Raw genomic sequence first — 17,148 nt, forward strand, 5'->3', positions numbered from 1 at the left:
AGCCAGGTAGGATCACTGTGCTAGATGAGGAAACAGTGGCACAGCCTGTAAGCTGAAGCTTTATTTTATAGTCGGATCCCACAAAGCAAAACAAGTGGAGTGATTAACATGTTTACAATGTTCTTGTGAGTTCCAAATCTATTTTGTTACTCAAGCCTTGTTTTGGCAGCACTTGCTGTACTTCCCACAGCCCAGGGAGGACTATAAGGTCAAACTTTATTGTGCTTGGAGGGCAGAGCTCTGCCACAGGTCAGTCTGAGGCTTGACCCTATAGCCGCTCCCTACACACAAAGCTCTCGCTGATGCCAATTGCACGCATGTGTTTCAATCTGTCATTGTTGATTATGAATTTGGTTGACACTTCTATTATAGAGAAAGGAAGAATAGCGATATTAAAATATTTCTTCTAATTAATTTCCTTTCAGTGTGCATGAATCCGTGTACCAGGCCACTAGTTGCTAATAATTGTGGAGAAGACAAGATTTTTTATTTGTCCTTGACAACTTTTAAAGAGTCTGGAGAAGAGTGAGGGGAGATATTAAGCTTTGGTGACTTCAGCTGTTATTTTTTAAAGTGGCTTTTTTTTTTCTTTCAATTACCTTACCCTTGTTTACACTCCTAATTACCCAACAGGAAAATCTGTTGAGACTCTCAAAACTTTAAAGGTTATGAATGAACTGTAGAAACAAATATAGTGTCAGCCCCAGTTCAAGGAATTACGTATGTAACATCCCAAAGAGTTGTTTAAATGGGAGAAAGATAAACCAGTGACAGAAGATAAGATGTACCATGACAAGAATGAAGTTGTCAAAATCAGTGTAATAAATGATCCAGATAGAGGACCAGGAGTTATAGTATGAAGCACAATAGTAGCATTTTGGGGGAGCCTGATTAATATACCTTGAACCAGGTAAAGGAAGTCAGGTCCCTAATAGATAAATGTCCTGTGGGCATGTTTACCCTGTGTTCTGAGGGTGGCTTTACCAATGATCTTGGAAGTAGATACCCCGAGGATGGATTTAATCTGCTCAGATAGGGGACTCAACTCCATACTTGCAAAATGGGGTCCAGCGAGTCAGGGATCATCGGGTCCTGACTCACTGGACCCCATCACCCAGGTGTCACCTGAAGACGGTCATGTGGGCAGATTACTCTGTATCCAGGGGACAGGCTTACCTTCTATCTCAGGGTTGATGAGGCACGTTTTAATGAAACACTTATTTTGCAGTTGGCATGTAAGTTTCCACCACACCAAGGATGAGAAGTGACAGGAAAGGTGAATTAGAGAGAGAGTAAAGAGAACAAAACTCCAGGTCCCATCTGGGTCACCAAAGAATGCCACAGGACAGGGACCAGGCCCAGGGCAGGTCTGCCTCAGGCTGCCCAGGAGTGTGTGGGTGTTTTACTTTGTGCCGGAAAGCTTTCACAATATGAGTTTAGGTGATTTTAGAGTACATTTATTAAAGCTGGGGACAGTGAAACAAGGGGCGGGCTTAGGATAGAAAAAGCAACAGGAGAGAGCCCAGGACCTCGGTGGTGTTTTGGCTCTCGAGGAACATCGTAGGAAAGAAGTGCGCCACACGGGGCTGCGTGGAGTCACTGAGAAACAGGAGTCACGGTGACAGAGGTCTGAGCCAAGGCAGGGCTGCTTTGGGCTAACTGAAAGGTTTAGGATAGAAGAAGCAACCGGAGAGAGCCTGGCCCTAGGCAGTGCTCTTCTATGGCTCTCTAGAAATGTTATAGGGAAGAAGTGGGCCACACTGAGCTGCTGTTAGCTCACTGAAAAGTTAGAGAAAAGGGACCTTGGAGACAGGTTCAGGGGCTTAGTCCAGGACAAGCTGCTGCTGCCCCTTGTTCCCCTGGTTGGAAGTCTTTTGGGGACCCTGAGAATTTAGGAGAGAAGAGTAAATATGCATACCGGAGAGAGAAGAAAGGCATGAGCGTGCTCCAGAGAGAGAGCCAGCGCTGGCATCCTTTGCCTGGAGGGTTTTTATCTCTCTTACGCAGGGCAGCAGCGGGTGGTGGGGAGGGTGTGGAAGGTGGGAGGATCTTAGGGAAGGTCACAGGGGAGACTTTCAGCAGAATATTCTTCAGCTTCCCAGGTGAGCTCTTTAATATGCTGATGCGTCAAAATGAGTGTACTGGGGAGTTTGGGATTGTTCTTTGGTCAGCGTTACTGCCTTGCCACCTTGGGTATGTCTGGCTCTAATTGTTTGTTGTTGTTGTTGTTGTTGTTGGTTCCCCTGACCTCATCTGTCCTTGGGTTTGGCTGGCACAAATGGCATTCGTTGGGTCTCTGTTATCTATCTCCTGGACTAGGGCAATTTTAGCTATTTATTCTCTACTTAAGGAGGAGAGGTATAAACCATTTGCTCTCAAGTGTTTTTTTTTGCTAAGGAAGATGAGGTCTTGTGATTCACTAGTTGCCTGTTTGGTCTTGCTTAATTATTTTATCTTCATTTTCTGATTCCACTCACCTAGGAATTTTCCTAGACTCTTACTCTCTTGCCTCAGTTTATTCGTTGTCTTCCTATAGTTTAATCAAAAAGTTGTTTTCAACTTGATTTTATGACTACTGAAAAAAACTTTTGCTCTAATGTGTTATGTAACCTTTAAAAGAATGGTAAAGAACTAAAATCCTGCCCTAGCCGGTTTGGCTCACTGGATAGAGCGTCAGCCTGGGGACTGAAGGGTCCCAGGTTCGATTCTGGTCAAGGACATGTACCTTGGTTGCAGGCACATCCCCAGTAGGGGGTGTGCAGGAGGCAGCTGATCGATGCTTCTCTCTCATCAATGTTTCTAACTCTCTATCCCTCTCCCTTCCTCTCTGTAAAAAAAAATCAATAAAATTATTTTTTTAAAAAAGAACTAAAATCCTATTTAGAATGTTTTTGCAGTATTTTTCTCAAAATTTAATTCTAAATTTTAAACGTAGGCATTTCCTAATTAGTTGTTACATAAAAAAAGGAAAAGTGAATATTTTGGATTTTCAGTTTTTATTTTCAAAAAGTATTTACCAGAACAAATGGAGAAAATAATTAATATAATTTTATGTTTATGAATTCTACATTTTAAAGTAGTATATTGTGAGGTTATTATAAATTGTCCCTAGTGTTTCCCCCATATGTATTTTAGTATAATTTGTGTTAGTTTCACTGTGCTTTACTTTAATGTACTTTACAGATATTGCATTTCTTTTTTTTTTTTTTTACAAATTCAAGTTTAGTGGCAACCCTGCATTGAGCAAGTCTATCAGCACCATTTTCCCAACATCATTTGCTCACTTTGTTTTTCTGTTTCATATTTTGGTAATTCTTGTAATATTTCAAATATTTTCATTATTATATATACTAGAGGCCCCATGCACAAAATTCATGCAAGAGTAGGCCTTCCTTCCCCTGGCTGCTGGCACCAGCTTCCCTCTGGCACCGGGGACCCGGGCTTCCCTCCAGCCACAGGTAGGCACCTGAGACCCAGGCTTCTCTTGCAGCCCCAGCTTCATCTGGAAGGTTGTCTGGAAGAATGTCCAGTCTAATTAGCATATGCTTTTAATATAGATGTTATGGTGATATGTGATCAGTGATCTCTATTGTCCTATATAATAAAAACCTAATATCTAAGTGTCCAGTCATCCAGTCATCCGTTCAACCAATCAAAGCATAATATGCTAATGTTATGCTAAGGCAGCTCAACCACTCGCTATGACATACACTGACCACCAGGGGGCAGACACTCTGACTGGTAGGTTAGCTTGCTGCTGGGGTCCGGCCGATTGGGACTGAGCGAGACGGGCTGGACATGCCCTGGAGCCCTCCTGCAGTCCCTCCCCGGCTGGCTAACCTCCTGCATTGCTTGCTGGCTCTGATCATGCACTGGTGGGGTCCCTTGGCCTGGTCTGCAGCCTCTTGTAATCTGGGACCCCTTGGGGGATGTTGGAGAGCCAGTTTTGGCCCAATCCCACAGGACAGGCCAAGGGACCCCACTGGTGCACGAATTCATGCACTGGGCCTCTAGTTACTATTATAATTGTTTTAGGGTCCCATAAACTGTTACCATATAAGATGGTGAACTTAATCGATAAATGTATCTATTACCTGCTCCATTAACTAGCCATTCCCCCATCTCTTTCTTTATCTTCAGGACTCCCTATTCCTTGAGACACAACAATATTGAAATTAGGCCAGTTAATACCCCTACAATGGTCAATAAGTATTTAAGTGAAAGGAAGATTTACACATTTCTCATCTATACTAATAAAAGGGTAATATGCTAATTAGACCGGATAGACTGAACGTCTTCCGGATGTCCTTCCTGACAAAGCTGTGGCCCAGGTGGTGCCTCCTGGGGTCCTGGGTGCCTGCAACCGGCCCGGGCAAAGCTGGCCCGGGTCCCGGGTGCCTGTGGCTGGCCAGAGGGAGGGAAGCCAGGTCCTGGTTGCCTGCAGCCAGCCGGAGGACGAAGCCTAAGTCCCGAGTGCGGGGGCCAAAGCAGAGGTGGTTAGAGGCATCAGTCAGGCAGGTAGAGTGGTTAGGGGCGATCAGACAGGCAGGCGAGCAGTTAGGGGTGATCAGGCAGGCAAGCGGTTAGGAGACAGTGGTCCTGGATTGCGAGAGGGATGTCCGACTGCTGGTTTTGGGGGATTGGGCCTAAACTGGCAGTTGGACATCCCCCAAGGGGTTCTGGATTGTGAGAGGGTACAGGCTGGGCTGAGGGACGCCGCCCCCCCCCTTCCGTGCACGAATTTTGTGTACCAGGCCTCTAGTTATAAATAAAAAGCTAGAAATGATTAAGCCTCTCAAAAGTTAAGACAGGCCAAAAGGTAAGCTTCATCCACCAAACAGCCAATTTGTGAACGGGAAGGAAAAGTTTTTGAAGAAAATGAAAAGTGCTACGCCAGTGAGCACATGAATGATAAGAAACCAAAACAGCCTTATTGCTGATATGGAGAAAGTTTTAGTGGTCTGGGTAGAAGATTAAACCAGCTACAGCATTCCCTTAAGCCAAAGCATATCCAGAGCAAGTCCCTAACTCTCTCAAATTCTATGAAGGCTGAGAGAGTTGAGGAAGCTGTAGAAGAACAGTTTGAAGCTAGCAGAAGTTTGTTCATGAGGCTTAAGGAAAGAAGCTGTTTCCATAATATAAAAGTACAAGATGAAGCAGCAAGTATCGAGGTAGCAAGTTACTCAGAAGATCTTGCTAAGATAATTAATGAAGGTGGCTACACCAAAAAACAGATTTTTAATGTAGATGAAGGTCTTGTATTAGAAGAAGATGCCGATTTTCATAGCTAGAGAGAAGTCAATGCCTGGCGTTGGAACTTCAAAGGACAGAATGGCTTTCTTGTTGTGGGCTAATGCAGCTGGCCACTTTAAGTTGAAGCCAGTGCTCATTTATCATTCCAAAATTCCCAGGGCCTTTAAGAATTATGCTAAATCTACTCTACCTGTACTCCATAAGTGGCACAATAAAGGCTGGTGACAGCACATCTGTTTATAACATGATTTACTGAATATTTTAAGACTGCTGTTGAGATCTTAATTTAATTTTTTATAAACTTTTTTCTCATATAAATTAGGCAGAGGAGATGAGAGGATCACTCAGTATCACACATTAGCAACACAAACATGATATGGTTGATTTTCTATTGCTAGCCCCAAACCAAATCATAATATTGGTATACTTATATTTTTTTAGTAAAAGTATATTGTTAAGGAATTAACATTTTCATTTCAGTTTTTAGAATATCAAAATCTTTTCTGAGCACCAAATGGCTAGGTTGTGAATCCTAGCCACTTTTAATCCACTAAAGACTAGTGGGAATGTATCAGCCAGAGTAGCAAATACTTTTTGTTTTCTAAACCAGAGTACTATATCTGTCACCCTGCAGTATTACCAATGCTGTTATAAACAGAATTTAAAGTGGTATTAAAAAACCTCCTATTAAGCAATTTTTATCTGTTTGTATATTTTACTATAGATTAGGTACAAGCAACATCTAAATAAAATTATGCTTTTAACTCTAACAAAAGACATAGGGTATCTGAATGAATAAGTAAACAAGACCCATATATATACTGTCTACAAGAGATCCACCTCAGAACGAAAGACACATACGGACTGAAAGTAAAGAGATGGAAAAATATGTTTTATGCAAACAGATATGAAAATATCTGGAGTAGCAATATTTCTATCACATAAAATAGACTAGGACAAAGGCTATAATAAGAGACAATGAAGAATACGTATTACATAATTGTAAAGGGATCCATCTAGCAAGAGGATATAATCCTTGTAAACATTTATGCACCCTACATAGGAGCACCTAAATATATAAAGCAAATCTTAATGGACATAAAGGGAGAGATCAGCAGAAATACAGTCATAGTAGGAGACTTTAATTACCCTCGACATTACTGGATATATCTTCCAGACAGAAAATCAACAAGGAAACAGTGGCCTTAAATGACACATTAGACCAGATGGATTTAATTGATATTTTTCAGAGCATTTTACCCCAAAGCAGTAGAATATACATTCTTTTCAAGTGGACATAGAATATTTTCCAGGATAGACCAAATGTTAGGACACAAAATAAGTATCAATAAATTTAATAAGGTTGAAATCCTATCAACCATCTTTTGTGACCACAATGGTATGAAACTAGAAATCAATTACAAGAAAAAACTGAAAACACACAAAGACATGGAGGCTAAATAACATGTTGCTAAACAATGAATGGGTTAATAAAATCAAGAAAAAAAATCAAAGATACCTTGAGACAAATGAAAATGAAAACAACAACCCCAAATCTATGGGACACAGTGAAAACAGTTCTAAGAGGGAAACTCATAACAATACAGGCTTACACCAGGAAACAAGAAAAATATAATGTTATTTCACCTTACACATAAAGGCACTAGAAAACGGACAACAAACAAAACCCAAAGTGAGTAGAAGTAAGACAATAATGAAGATAAGAGTGGAAATAAATGAAATAGAGTCTAAAAATATACAAGAGATCCATGAAACCAAGAGCTGGTTCTTTCAAAAGGTGAAAAAGATTGATGAACCTTAACCAGACGAGAGAGAGAGAGAGAGAGAGAGAGAGAGAGAGAGAGAGAGAGAGAATCCAAATAAATAAAATCAGAATTGAAAGAGAAGTAATAACTGACACTACAGAAATACAAAAGATCATGAAAAAATATTATGAACAACTATATGTCAGTAAATTGGACAATCTGAAAGAAATGAATAAATTCCTAGAAATTTACAATCTTTCCAAACTGAACCAAGAAGAAACAGAAAATCTGAACAGACCAATTATAACCAACAAAATTGAAACAGTAATTTAAAAAAAACTCCAAACAAACAAAAAGTCTGGACCAGATGGCTTCACAGGTGAATTTTACCAAACATTCAAAGAATTAACACCTATCCTTCTCAAACTAGTCCAAAAAAGTCAAGAGGAGGGAAGACTCCCAAACTCATTTTACGAGGCCAGCATTATCCTCATTCCAAAACCAGATAAATACACTACAAAGCAAGTAAATTCTGCCTTGCCAATGTGCTCAGTAGTTGAGTACTGACCTATGAATCAGAAGGTCATGGTTCAATTCCTGGTCAGGGCACATGCCCAGGTTGCGGACTCCATCCCCAGTGTGGGGTGTGCAGGAGGCAGCTAATCAGTGATTCTCTCTCACCATTAATGCTTCTATCTCTCACTCCCTCTCCCCTCCTCTCTGAACTAAATAAAAATATATTTTTTAAAAAAAGAAAGTAAATTCTGATGAATATAGATACAAACATCCTCAATAAAATATTAGGAAGCTGAATTCAGCAGTACGTTAAAAAGATCATACACTTTGATTAAGTGGGATTTATTCCTGGGATGTATGGTTGATACAATATCTGCAAATCAATTAACATGGTACACCACATACACAAAATTTAGGATAAAAATCATATGATCATATCAATAGGTGCAAAAAAAGCATTTGACAAAATCCAGCACCCATTTATGATAAAAACTTTCAGCAAAATGGGAATAGAAGGAATATACCTCAACATAATAAAGGCCATATATGACAAACCCCCAGTTAACACCATATTCAATGGAGAGAAAAACTAAAGGTGTTTCCCTTAAAATCAGGAATAAGACTGGGACATCCACTTTCATCACTCTTATTCAACATAGCACAGAAGTCCTAGCCACAGCAATCAGGCAAGAAGAAGAAATAAAAGGCATCCAAATTGAAAAGGAAGAAGTAAAACTGTCATTATTTGCAGATGACATGATACAGTATATAGAGAACCCTAAAGATTTCACACACACACACACACACACACACACACACACGCAAACTATTAGAACTGATAAATGAATTCAGAAAAGTAGCAGAAGACAAAATAAATATTCAGATTAAAATATCATAAAAAGAAGGAAATCTTACTATTTGCAACAACAAAGATAGACTTAGAGAGTATTATGCTAAGTGAAATAAATCACTTAGAGAAAGACAAATACCATATACTTCCACTTATATATAGAATCTAAAGAACAAAATAAATGAACAAACAAAATAGAAACAGACTCATAGATACAAAGAACAAATTGATGGTTGCCAAATGGGAGAGCTCTGGGGATGAAAAGATGAAGGGTTTTAGAAGTACAAAATGGTAGTTATAAAGCAGTCAACTGGATAGGAAATATAGTCAACTAGAGGCCCGGTGCATGAAATTCATGGGGCCTGGGGGAGCCCTCAGCCCAGCCTGCTCCCTCTCCAGGACCCTTTGGAGGATGTCTGATTGACGATTTAGGCCCAATCCCCAGGATCAGGCCTAAACCAGCAGTTGGACATCCCTCTCACAATCCTGGACCACTGGCTCCTAATTGCTCACCTGCCTGCCTACCTGGTCGCCCCTAACTCCCCCCCCCCCCACCAGCCTGATTGCCCCTCACTGCCTTTGCCTGCTGGCCTGATCGCCTCTAACTGCCCACCCCCTGCTGGCCTGGTTGCCCTCAACTGCTCCCCTCTGCCAGCCTAGTCACCCCTCACTGCCCCCCCTGCCAGCCTAATTGCCCCCAACTGCCCGCCGCCCCCTTGGCGGCCTGGTTGCCCCACGTAGCCTGCTGTTCAGTCGTTTGGTCATCCCTCACTAACCCCCCTGCCAGCCTGGTCATTGGCAGCTGTTTTGTGAGGGTGTGAGAGTTAATTTGCATATCACCTCTTTATTATATAGGATAATCCTATCTAATAAAAGAGAAAAATGGTAATTGGCGTATGACGATACCCTTTTCATTGGCTAATCAGGGCTATATGCAAATTAACTGCCAACTATGATTGGCAGTTAACTGCCAACTATGATTGGCAGTTAACTGCCAACTATGATTGGCAGTTAACTGCCAACTATGATTGGCAGTTAACTGCCAACTATGATTGACAGTTAACTGCCAACTAAGATTGGCAGTTAACTGCCAACAAGATGGTGGTTAATTTGCATATGTAGGCACAATGCAGGGAGGCGAAAGGGAAAGCAGGAAGAAGCCCCCTGCCACTGACAGTGATCAGAAACCCAGGGGGGAGCTAAGAGCTGCCCCCCAGTCATGATCGGAGAATCAGGCGCCTTTGCCGCCCTGGCCAGTGATAGCAGGAAGTAGGGGTGGAGCCAGCGATGGGAGCTGGGCACGGTCGAAGCTGGCAGTCCCGGGAGCTAGGGGTCCCTTGCCTGGGCCTAAAGCGGAGCCCACGATTGCGGGGCCGCTGCAGCTGCAGGTCCCCGCTGCCCGGGCGGGACGCCTAGGCCAGAGGCATTAGGCCTGGGCAGGGGCGGAGCCTGCAACCGCGGGGAGCTGGGGGTCCCCTGCCCAGGCCTGACACCTCTGCCAGAGGCCTCAGGCCTGGTCAAGGGGCCGATCCGGTGATTGGTGATCGGAGGGTGATGAGGGTCAACTCCTCTGGCCGAGGCATCAGGCCTGGGCGGGGGGCGGAGCCGGGGATTGGGGGGATATGATGGTCCCCTTGCCCAGGCCTGAAGCCTGGGTCAGAGGCGTCAGGCTTGGGCGGGGGGTGGAGCAAGCGATCAGAGGGAGATGGGGGTCCCCTGCCCAGGCATGATTCCTGGGCCAGAGGCCTCAGGCCTGGGCGGGGGCCAGAGCCAGTGATCAGGGGGATATGGGGGTCCCCTGTCCAAGCCTGACACCTCTGGCAGAGGCGTCAGGCCTGGGCAAGGGGCCGATCCTGCGATTGGAGGGTGATGGGGGTCAACGCCTGAGGGCTCCCAGTATGTGAGAGGGGGCAGGCTGGGCTGAGGGACACTCCCCCCCACACACACCCAGTGCACGAATTTCGTGCACCGGGCCCCTAGTATTGTAATAAGTATGTACAGTGCCAGGTGGGTACTGGAAAAATTGGGGGGAACACTTTGTAAAATATATGATTGTCTAAACCAGTGGTTCTCAACCTTCTAGCCCTTTAAATACAGTTCCTCATGTTATGACCCAACCATAAGATTATTTTCGTTGCTACTTCATAACTGTAATGTTGCTACTGTTATGAATCATAATGTAAATATCTGATATGCAGGATGGTCTTAGGCGACCCCTGTGAAAGGGTCGTTCGACCGCCAAAGGGGTCACAACTCACAGTTTGAATACCGCTGATCTAAACACTATGCTGTACATCTGAAACTGACACAAATAAAAAAAACTTGCAAAAAAATTAATAAGACACAAAGAACAGAAAAATAATTAAAACATGAGAAGGAAAGTTGAAAGAAAATGGGGTATCAGGAAACTTTTGGTCTGTTTGTAGGCTCTGGAACATTTCAGCTAGCTATGTGTTTTTGAAGAGGTCATAACCTTTCTGGGTCTCGTATCTTTATCTGTAAAATAAAGAGGTTGAGGGGAAAAAAAAAAAAGAAACTTGCAAACTAAGAACACATGGCTAAACTGGGGTCATATTGCCTCAACATTACCCAAAATCAAAGTGCTATGATGTGATAGAGTTGAGTGGTGGGAATTTTGTTATTTCCTTATACTCCTCTGTAATTTGAAATTTTCATAAATAGCATACATACACACACCTTTACTTTTTAAAAAATTGAGAGAGAGAGAGAGAGAGAAACATAGATGTGAGAAACATCATTCTGTTGCCTCTTGCACATTCCCAACCAGGTATTGAACCTATGTATGTGCCCTGACCAAGAATAGAACCTGCCGCCACCTTTTGGTGTATGGGACAATGTAGGGAACGGCTCTACGGTCAAGTCTCGGGCTGACCTGTGGCAGGGCCACAAGCAAGTCCCAGCCTGGAGGGCAGAACTCTCCTAGCGTAATTAAGCCTGACCTTGTAGCCCTCCCTAATTCCTTCCTAAGTAGCTAATGGGTTGTGGGAGGTGCAGCAAGTGTTGCCAAAACAAGCACATTTGTATACATGTTAATCTACCCTTGTTGTTTAGTTTTTTTTTAAATTAAAATCTTTATTGTTCAGATTATTACAGTTGCTCCTCTTTCTTCCCCCAACAGCTCCCCTCCACCCGGTTCCCACCCCACCCTCTGCTCTTACCCCCACCCCCACTGTCCTCATCCATAGGTGCACAATTTTTGTCCAGTCTCTTCCCGCACCCCCCACACTCCTTTTCCCCCTGAGAATAGTCAGTTCACTCCCTTTCTATGCCCCTGATTCTATTATATTCACCAGTTTATTCTGTTCATCAGATTATTTATTCCCTTGATTTTTAGATTCACTTGTTGATAGATGTGTATTTGTTGTTCATAATTTGTATCTTTACCTTTTTCTTCTTCTTCCTCTTCTTAAAGGATACCTTTCAGCATTTCATATAATACTGGTTTGGTGGTGATGAACTCCTTTAGTTTTTTCTTATCTGTGAAGCTCTTTACCTGACCTTCAATTCTGAATGATAGCTTTGCTGGGTAAAGTAATCTTGGTTGTAGGTTCTTGGTATTCATCACTTTGAATATTTCTTGCCACTCCTTTCTGGCCTGCATAGTTTCTGTTGAGAAATCAGCTGACAGTTGTATGGGTACTCCTTTGTAGGTAACTGTCTTTCTCTTGCTGCTTTTAAGATTCTCTCTTTGTCTTTTGCTCTTGGCATTTTAATTATGATGTGTCTTGGTGTGGTCCTCTTTGTATTCCTTTTGTTTGGGGTTCTCTGTGCTTCCTGGACTTGTAAGTCTATTTCTTTGACCAGGTGGGGGAAGTTTTCTGTCATTATTTCTTCAAATAGGTTTTCAATATCTTGCTCTCTCTCTTCTTCTGGCACCCCCATAATTCGGATGTTGGTACGTTTGAAATTGTCCCAGAAGCTCCTTACACTATCTTCATATTTTTGGATTTTTTTTTCTTTTTGTTTTTCCGGTTGGGTGTTTTTTGCTTCTTTGTATTTCAAATCTTTGACTTGATTCTTGCAATCCGCTAGTCTGCTGTTGGAACTCTGTATAATATTCTTTATTTCAGTCAGTGTATGCTTAATTTCTAGTTGGTCCTTTTCATAACCTCGAGGGTCTCACTAAATTTCTTGAGGGTCTCACTAAGTTTATCAGCAGTTTCTAGAGAATTCTTGAAAAACCTTAAAAGTGCGGTTTTGAACTCTATATCCAGTAGTTTGCTTTCCTCCATTTGTGTCGTTTGTGACCTGTTTCTTTGTCTCCGCATTTTTTATGCTTCCCTGTGTTGATAGAGTGGCTTTCTGTGCTAGGTGTCCTATAGGGCCCAGTGGCTCAGCCTTCCCAATTACCTGAGGTGGACGCTCTTGGTGCACCCCCTTGTGGGCTTTGTGCACAGTCTTGTTGTAGTTAAGCCTTGATTGTTGTAGGTATCACTGGGAGGAATTGACCTCCAGGCCAATTGGCTGTGAGAATCAGCTGTGTCTGCAGTGGGAGAAATTCTGTGCTGGAGACACCCTTCTGGGGCAAGACTTGCTTCAGTGGGGCTTTGGTGCTCACTGAGTCTGCCCCCTGAGTGTGTCCCCTATGGATCTGAGAAATTGTAATCTGGATGGTCCCACTCTGACCACTGGGTACACTGGCACTTGGATCTCTAAGGAGGTGCTAATCTAGCCTCTTCCTGAGGCTGCCCATCAGGAGCCCAGCTGTGAAGCAATGCAAGCTGCTGTGGGGCCTTGGGCCTTCTTTTGGAAGTTCTGGGTTTCTCTGACCCAGCTGCAGTTTATTAGGTAATTTTCAGATTGCAAAGGGCCAGGCCTTTCATATGCAAAAGCCTCTGCGCACAGCTTGGGTGGAGCAGAGTCTCTGGGGATCAACAGGGTGGAGCAAGCAGCTATGGCTGCTCCTCAGTCCTACCCTAAGAGGCTCTGTGTCTCAGTGTCCCGGTAATCGCTGCAAGTACCTCTAAGAGAAAGCCGCCTTCGAGTTCTGACTGATGCCAGACAGTCCAGTTTCTCCTGTATGAGTCTGGGTCCCCAGATACTCTCCCTGAACTGGAGTTCAGAGCAGTCAGGAGCTTGAGACTCCCTCCCAATTGAAAAAGACAACCATGTCCTCAGCTGCCAGCCCTTTTCACGTGCGCCTCCATACCTCTGCTCTTTACTTCCACACCGCACCTCCTCTGAGTCTCAGTGTGCTTTTCTCTTTCCTTCTAGTTGTAGAATTTCCACTCAGCCAGCCTTCCTGTGGTTCTGGATGATGTCCGTTTTGTCTTTTAGTTGTATTTTTGAAGTGGTTGTGCGAGGCAGCAATTTCCGGTGTTTACCTATGCCGCCATCTTGGGTTTTTTTCCTACCCTTGTTTTAATCAGACTATAAAATAAAGCATCCGCTTGCAGGCTGGGTCTTTCATGTCCTCATCCAGGCAGGGGAGATCCACCGAGCCCCAGCTGTGTTTTCTTGTCTGTCTTTTCTTCAATCCTTCACCACCCCTCCTCAGGTTCACCGTTGGCCGTGCTGGTGTAACACAGGACAACACTCCAACCCACTGGACCATACTAGCCAGGGCCCACACCTATCTTTTGTAGGTATTATTGCTTCTCTCTTCAAAATGAATGTCTGAATTTTTATAATGAGTAAGTTTAAAGGAAAATGTTAAGAAAAAATAGTGTAGACAGGATATGGATATTGCAAAATCATATGAAATTCCTAGTGTGTGACTGGAGGTTAGGAAATTCTGATATGGTTTGTACTGCCCTTTTTACTCCAGCTGATTCAGTCTTAGAATCTAATTTGCACAAATAACAATGATCATTGTTGTTGTTTTATTTCTTTTTTATGGTTTAAGGTATTACATGTGTCTCCTTTTTCCCCTGATTGACCCCTCCCTGGCTACTCCCACCTCCCATTGATCATTGTTTTGGCATATTTGTATTTCTCTTCAGATTTGATATTCCAGCTCTTTATTTAACCTTACATTATTTCATTGTATGTATTTCAGGGCAGTGGGCATCGACACGCTGAAATCCACTCTGACTCAGACCTGTCACCTCTCCATCACCCTCTGGAATAACCCATGCTGACACTCTCAGATAGATAGATGCCCTCTTGTCCCTCATGCTAAAGTCCTCCTATTATGCAGGGGTGGGAAATCTCTGAGCCTCTGGCGGGCCACATAAGGCCCATGAAACCATTTGGTCTAGCTCTGCTAAGGCACTAAGGGTGAGTTAATTAAATGTTTGACCAAAGCCATGACCAGTTTGGCTCAGTGGATAGAGCGTTGGCCTGTGGACTGAAGGGCCCTAGATTCGATTCCAGTCAAGGGCATGTACCTTGGTTGCGGGCACATACCCAGTGGGGGGTGTGCAGGAGGCAGCTGAATTGATGTTTCTCTCTCATCGATCTTTCTAACTCTCTATCTCTCTTCCTCTCCTTTCCTCTCTGTAAAAAATCAATAAAATGTATTTTTTAAAAAAATGTTTGACCAAATATTTTAGGCTCATTTTTAAGTTGATAATTTCGTATGGCCCCCAAATGATGTTATAAATACCCAAATGGCCCTTGGCAGATAAAAAGGTTCCCCATCCCTGCTTCTGGAGATATTATATATCAATAGAAGAACTACAATTAACACCAAATATATTTTATGAAAATTTACAAGTGAATGACAACGTATGTTCTCTCACTGATGTTTTTGGCGGTGTGGTGAAATATTAGCTAACCCAATTGTGAAAGAGGTCATTAGTGCAAAGACCAAGAGGCACACATGACAACCCAGAATGGAATGTTACTAGACACTGCTCACTGGAAGCTGCAATTGTTTCAAAGTCCAGAAAAAGAGACTTTAAATTCTGGGGGAAACCTAGGACTTAGAAAGGTGGATTTTGAAAGACACAGGGTCTGGAATAGTTTATAGTATCAGGCAGAACATGTACCTCTCTTGGAAAGTTACAAGAAGTAACTCAGTAACTTAACAAGCCTATTAAATTTTTATTTTATATTCCACCTAGATCCATGGTTCATACTGGTTACTTGGGAGAAAAATCTACACCGCCATGGGTTCATTCACGGGGCAATCCAAGATTCTTCTGACTGTGGTGTTGGTCGTCCTGGCTTGGGTGAGTACTACCCTTGCTCCACTACCTCTTGTCGCTGGCTCATTTGTTCTCTCCTTGTGCAACCTCAAGTTTGAATTGATTACTGCCTGATATCCAGAAGAGGGGACTGAGGGAGCTCTCAGTTTCCTTCCGTCTGCCTCAGTGGGACTCCAGTGGCAGCAATTGCAAGGTGAAGCCTTACCCTTAGGAGAAGGGTGAGTGATTGGGTGTTGGGGTCTATTAAGGAGTTAGAAACACAAACCCAGAAGAGATTGTTCCAGGGAAATCCCAGTGGAGGGGAAAGGGAGCAATTCACATTGTTTTTAGCTCTCTAACCCTTTCTGTCACAGTGTATGAGATAGAAGTCTGTGGTGTCCAGTCCTGCTTTTTAAGCACAGAAAAAGTTAGGGATTCAAGAAAAAAAATCCCTGTCCAAAAGGCGAGTGGGGAGTTGGCTGGAGTGACCTTTGTGGTGTTTTGGAAGAACTTGGCTGTGACAAGAAGCTATGAATACCTGTAAGAGAAGGCATTTCCCTGTTTGCCCATAGATCATAACTGGAGTTTGGGGGTTTAATGTAGCTATAGGTACATTTTGTTTGGCCTGTTTCTTTTTTTTGTTTGTTTCATTTTAACATCAACTTTATTGTTCAGAATTTCCTGTTTTCCATATTTTTGAACAAATATTTTATCTATATAATCAGAACATGCTGTTTGAAAAAAATAAGATATACATTTGAATAAATGGATAGCTCTGTGAAAAAACTCAGTATCTGAGAATTTAGCACAGAAGCTCGCCTGCTTATCTTAGCGATCTAATCAGAAAACCAGGCCAACATCCTTCACCTTTGCCTACCACCAACAGATGACACTAGTTCTTTTTTTTTAATTAAATCTTTATTGTTCAGATTATTACATTTGTTCCTCTTTTTTCCCCCCATAACTCCCCTCCTCCCAGTTCCCACCCCACCCTCCACCCTCACTCCCCACTCACTGTCCTCATCCATAGGTGCACAGTTTTTGTCCAGTCTCTTCCCGCATCTCCCACACCCCTTTCCCCCCCAGAATAGTCAGTCCATTCCCTTTCTATGTCCCTGATTCTATTATGATCACCAGATTATTTGTTCACTTGATTCTTAGAGTCACTTGTTGATAGATGCATGTTTGTTGTTCATAATTTGTATCTTTACCTTTTTCTTCTTCTTCCTCTTCTTAAAGGATACCTTTCAGCATTTCATATAATACTGGTTTGGTGGTGATGAACTCCTTTAGCTTTTCCTTATCTGTGAAGCTCTTCATCTGACCTTCAGTTCTGAATGATAGCTTTGCTGGATAAAATAATCTTGGTTGTAGGTTCTTGGTATTCATCACTTTGAATATTTCTTGCCATTCCCTTCTGGCCTGCATAGTTTCTGTTGAGAAATCAGCTGACAGTTGTATGGGTATTCCCTTGTAGGTAACTGAGTTTCTTTCTCTTGCTGCTTTTAAGATTCTCTCTTTGTCTTTTGCTCTTGGCATTTTAATTATGATGTGTCTTGGTGTGGTCCTCTTTGGATTCCTTTTGTTTGGGGTTCTCTGCGCTTCCTGGACCTGTAAGTCTATTTCTTTCACCAGGTGGGGGAAGTTTTCTGTCATTATTTCTTCAAATAGG

At 42.8% G+C, this 17,148-nt stretch overlaps 1 protein-coding gene across 7 annotated transcripts in view; it reads left to right on the forward strand.

The window, feature by feature from the left end:
* LOC132233280 (NXPE family member 3-like) overlaps positions 1-17,148 on the forward strand; it is a 63,904-nt gene that overhangs the window by 10,160 nt on the left and 36,596 nt on the right. For 2 of the 7 annotated variants that reach the window (XM_059693685.1, XM_059693682.1), the window contains exon 2: positions 15,414-15,521. The exons of 3 other annotated variants lie outside the window; for them this stretch is intronic. In XM_059693685.1, the coding sequence (XP_059549668.1) occupies positions 15,459-15,521 (63 nt within the window). In that variant the 5' untranslated portion in view covers positions 15,414-15,458. Of the gene's footprint in view, positions 1-3,354; positions 3,459-13,903; positions 13,988-15,413; positions 15,522-17,148 lie in introns of all 7 variants that reach the window. 2 more of the 7 variants (XM_059693683.1, XM_059693684.1) reach the window with 2 other exon arrangements.

This window comes from Myotis daubentonii, chromosome 4 (genome assembly GCF_963259705.1).
Source record: "Myotis daubentonii chromosome 4, mMyoDau2.1, whole genome shotgun sequence".
In the NCBI taxonomy this organism is placed as follows: domain Eukaryota; kingdom Metazoa; phylum Chordata; class Mammalia; order Chiroptera; family Vespertilionidae; genus Myotis; species Myotis daubentonii.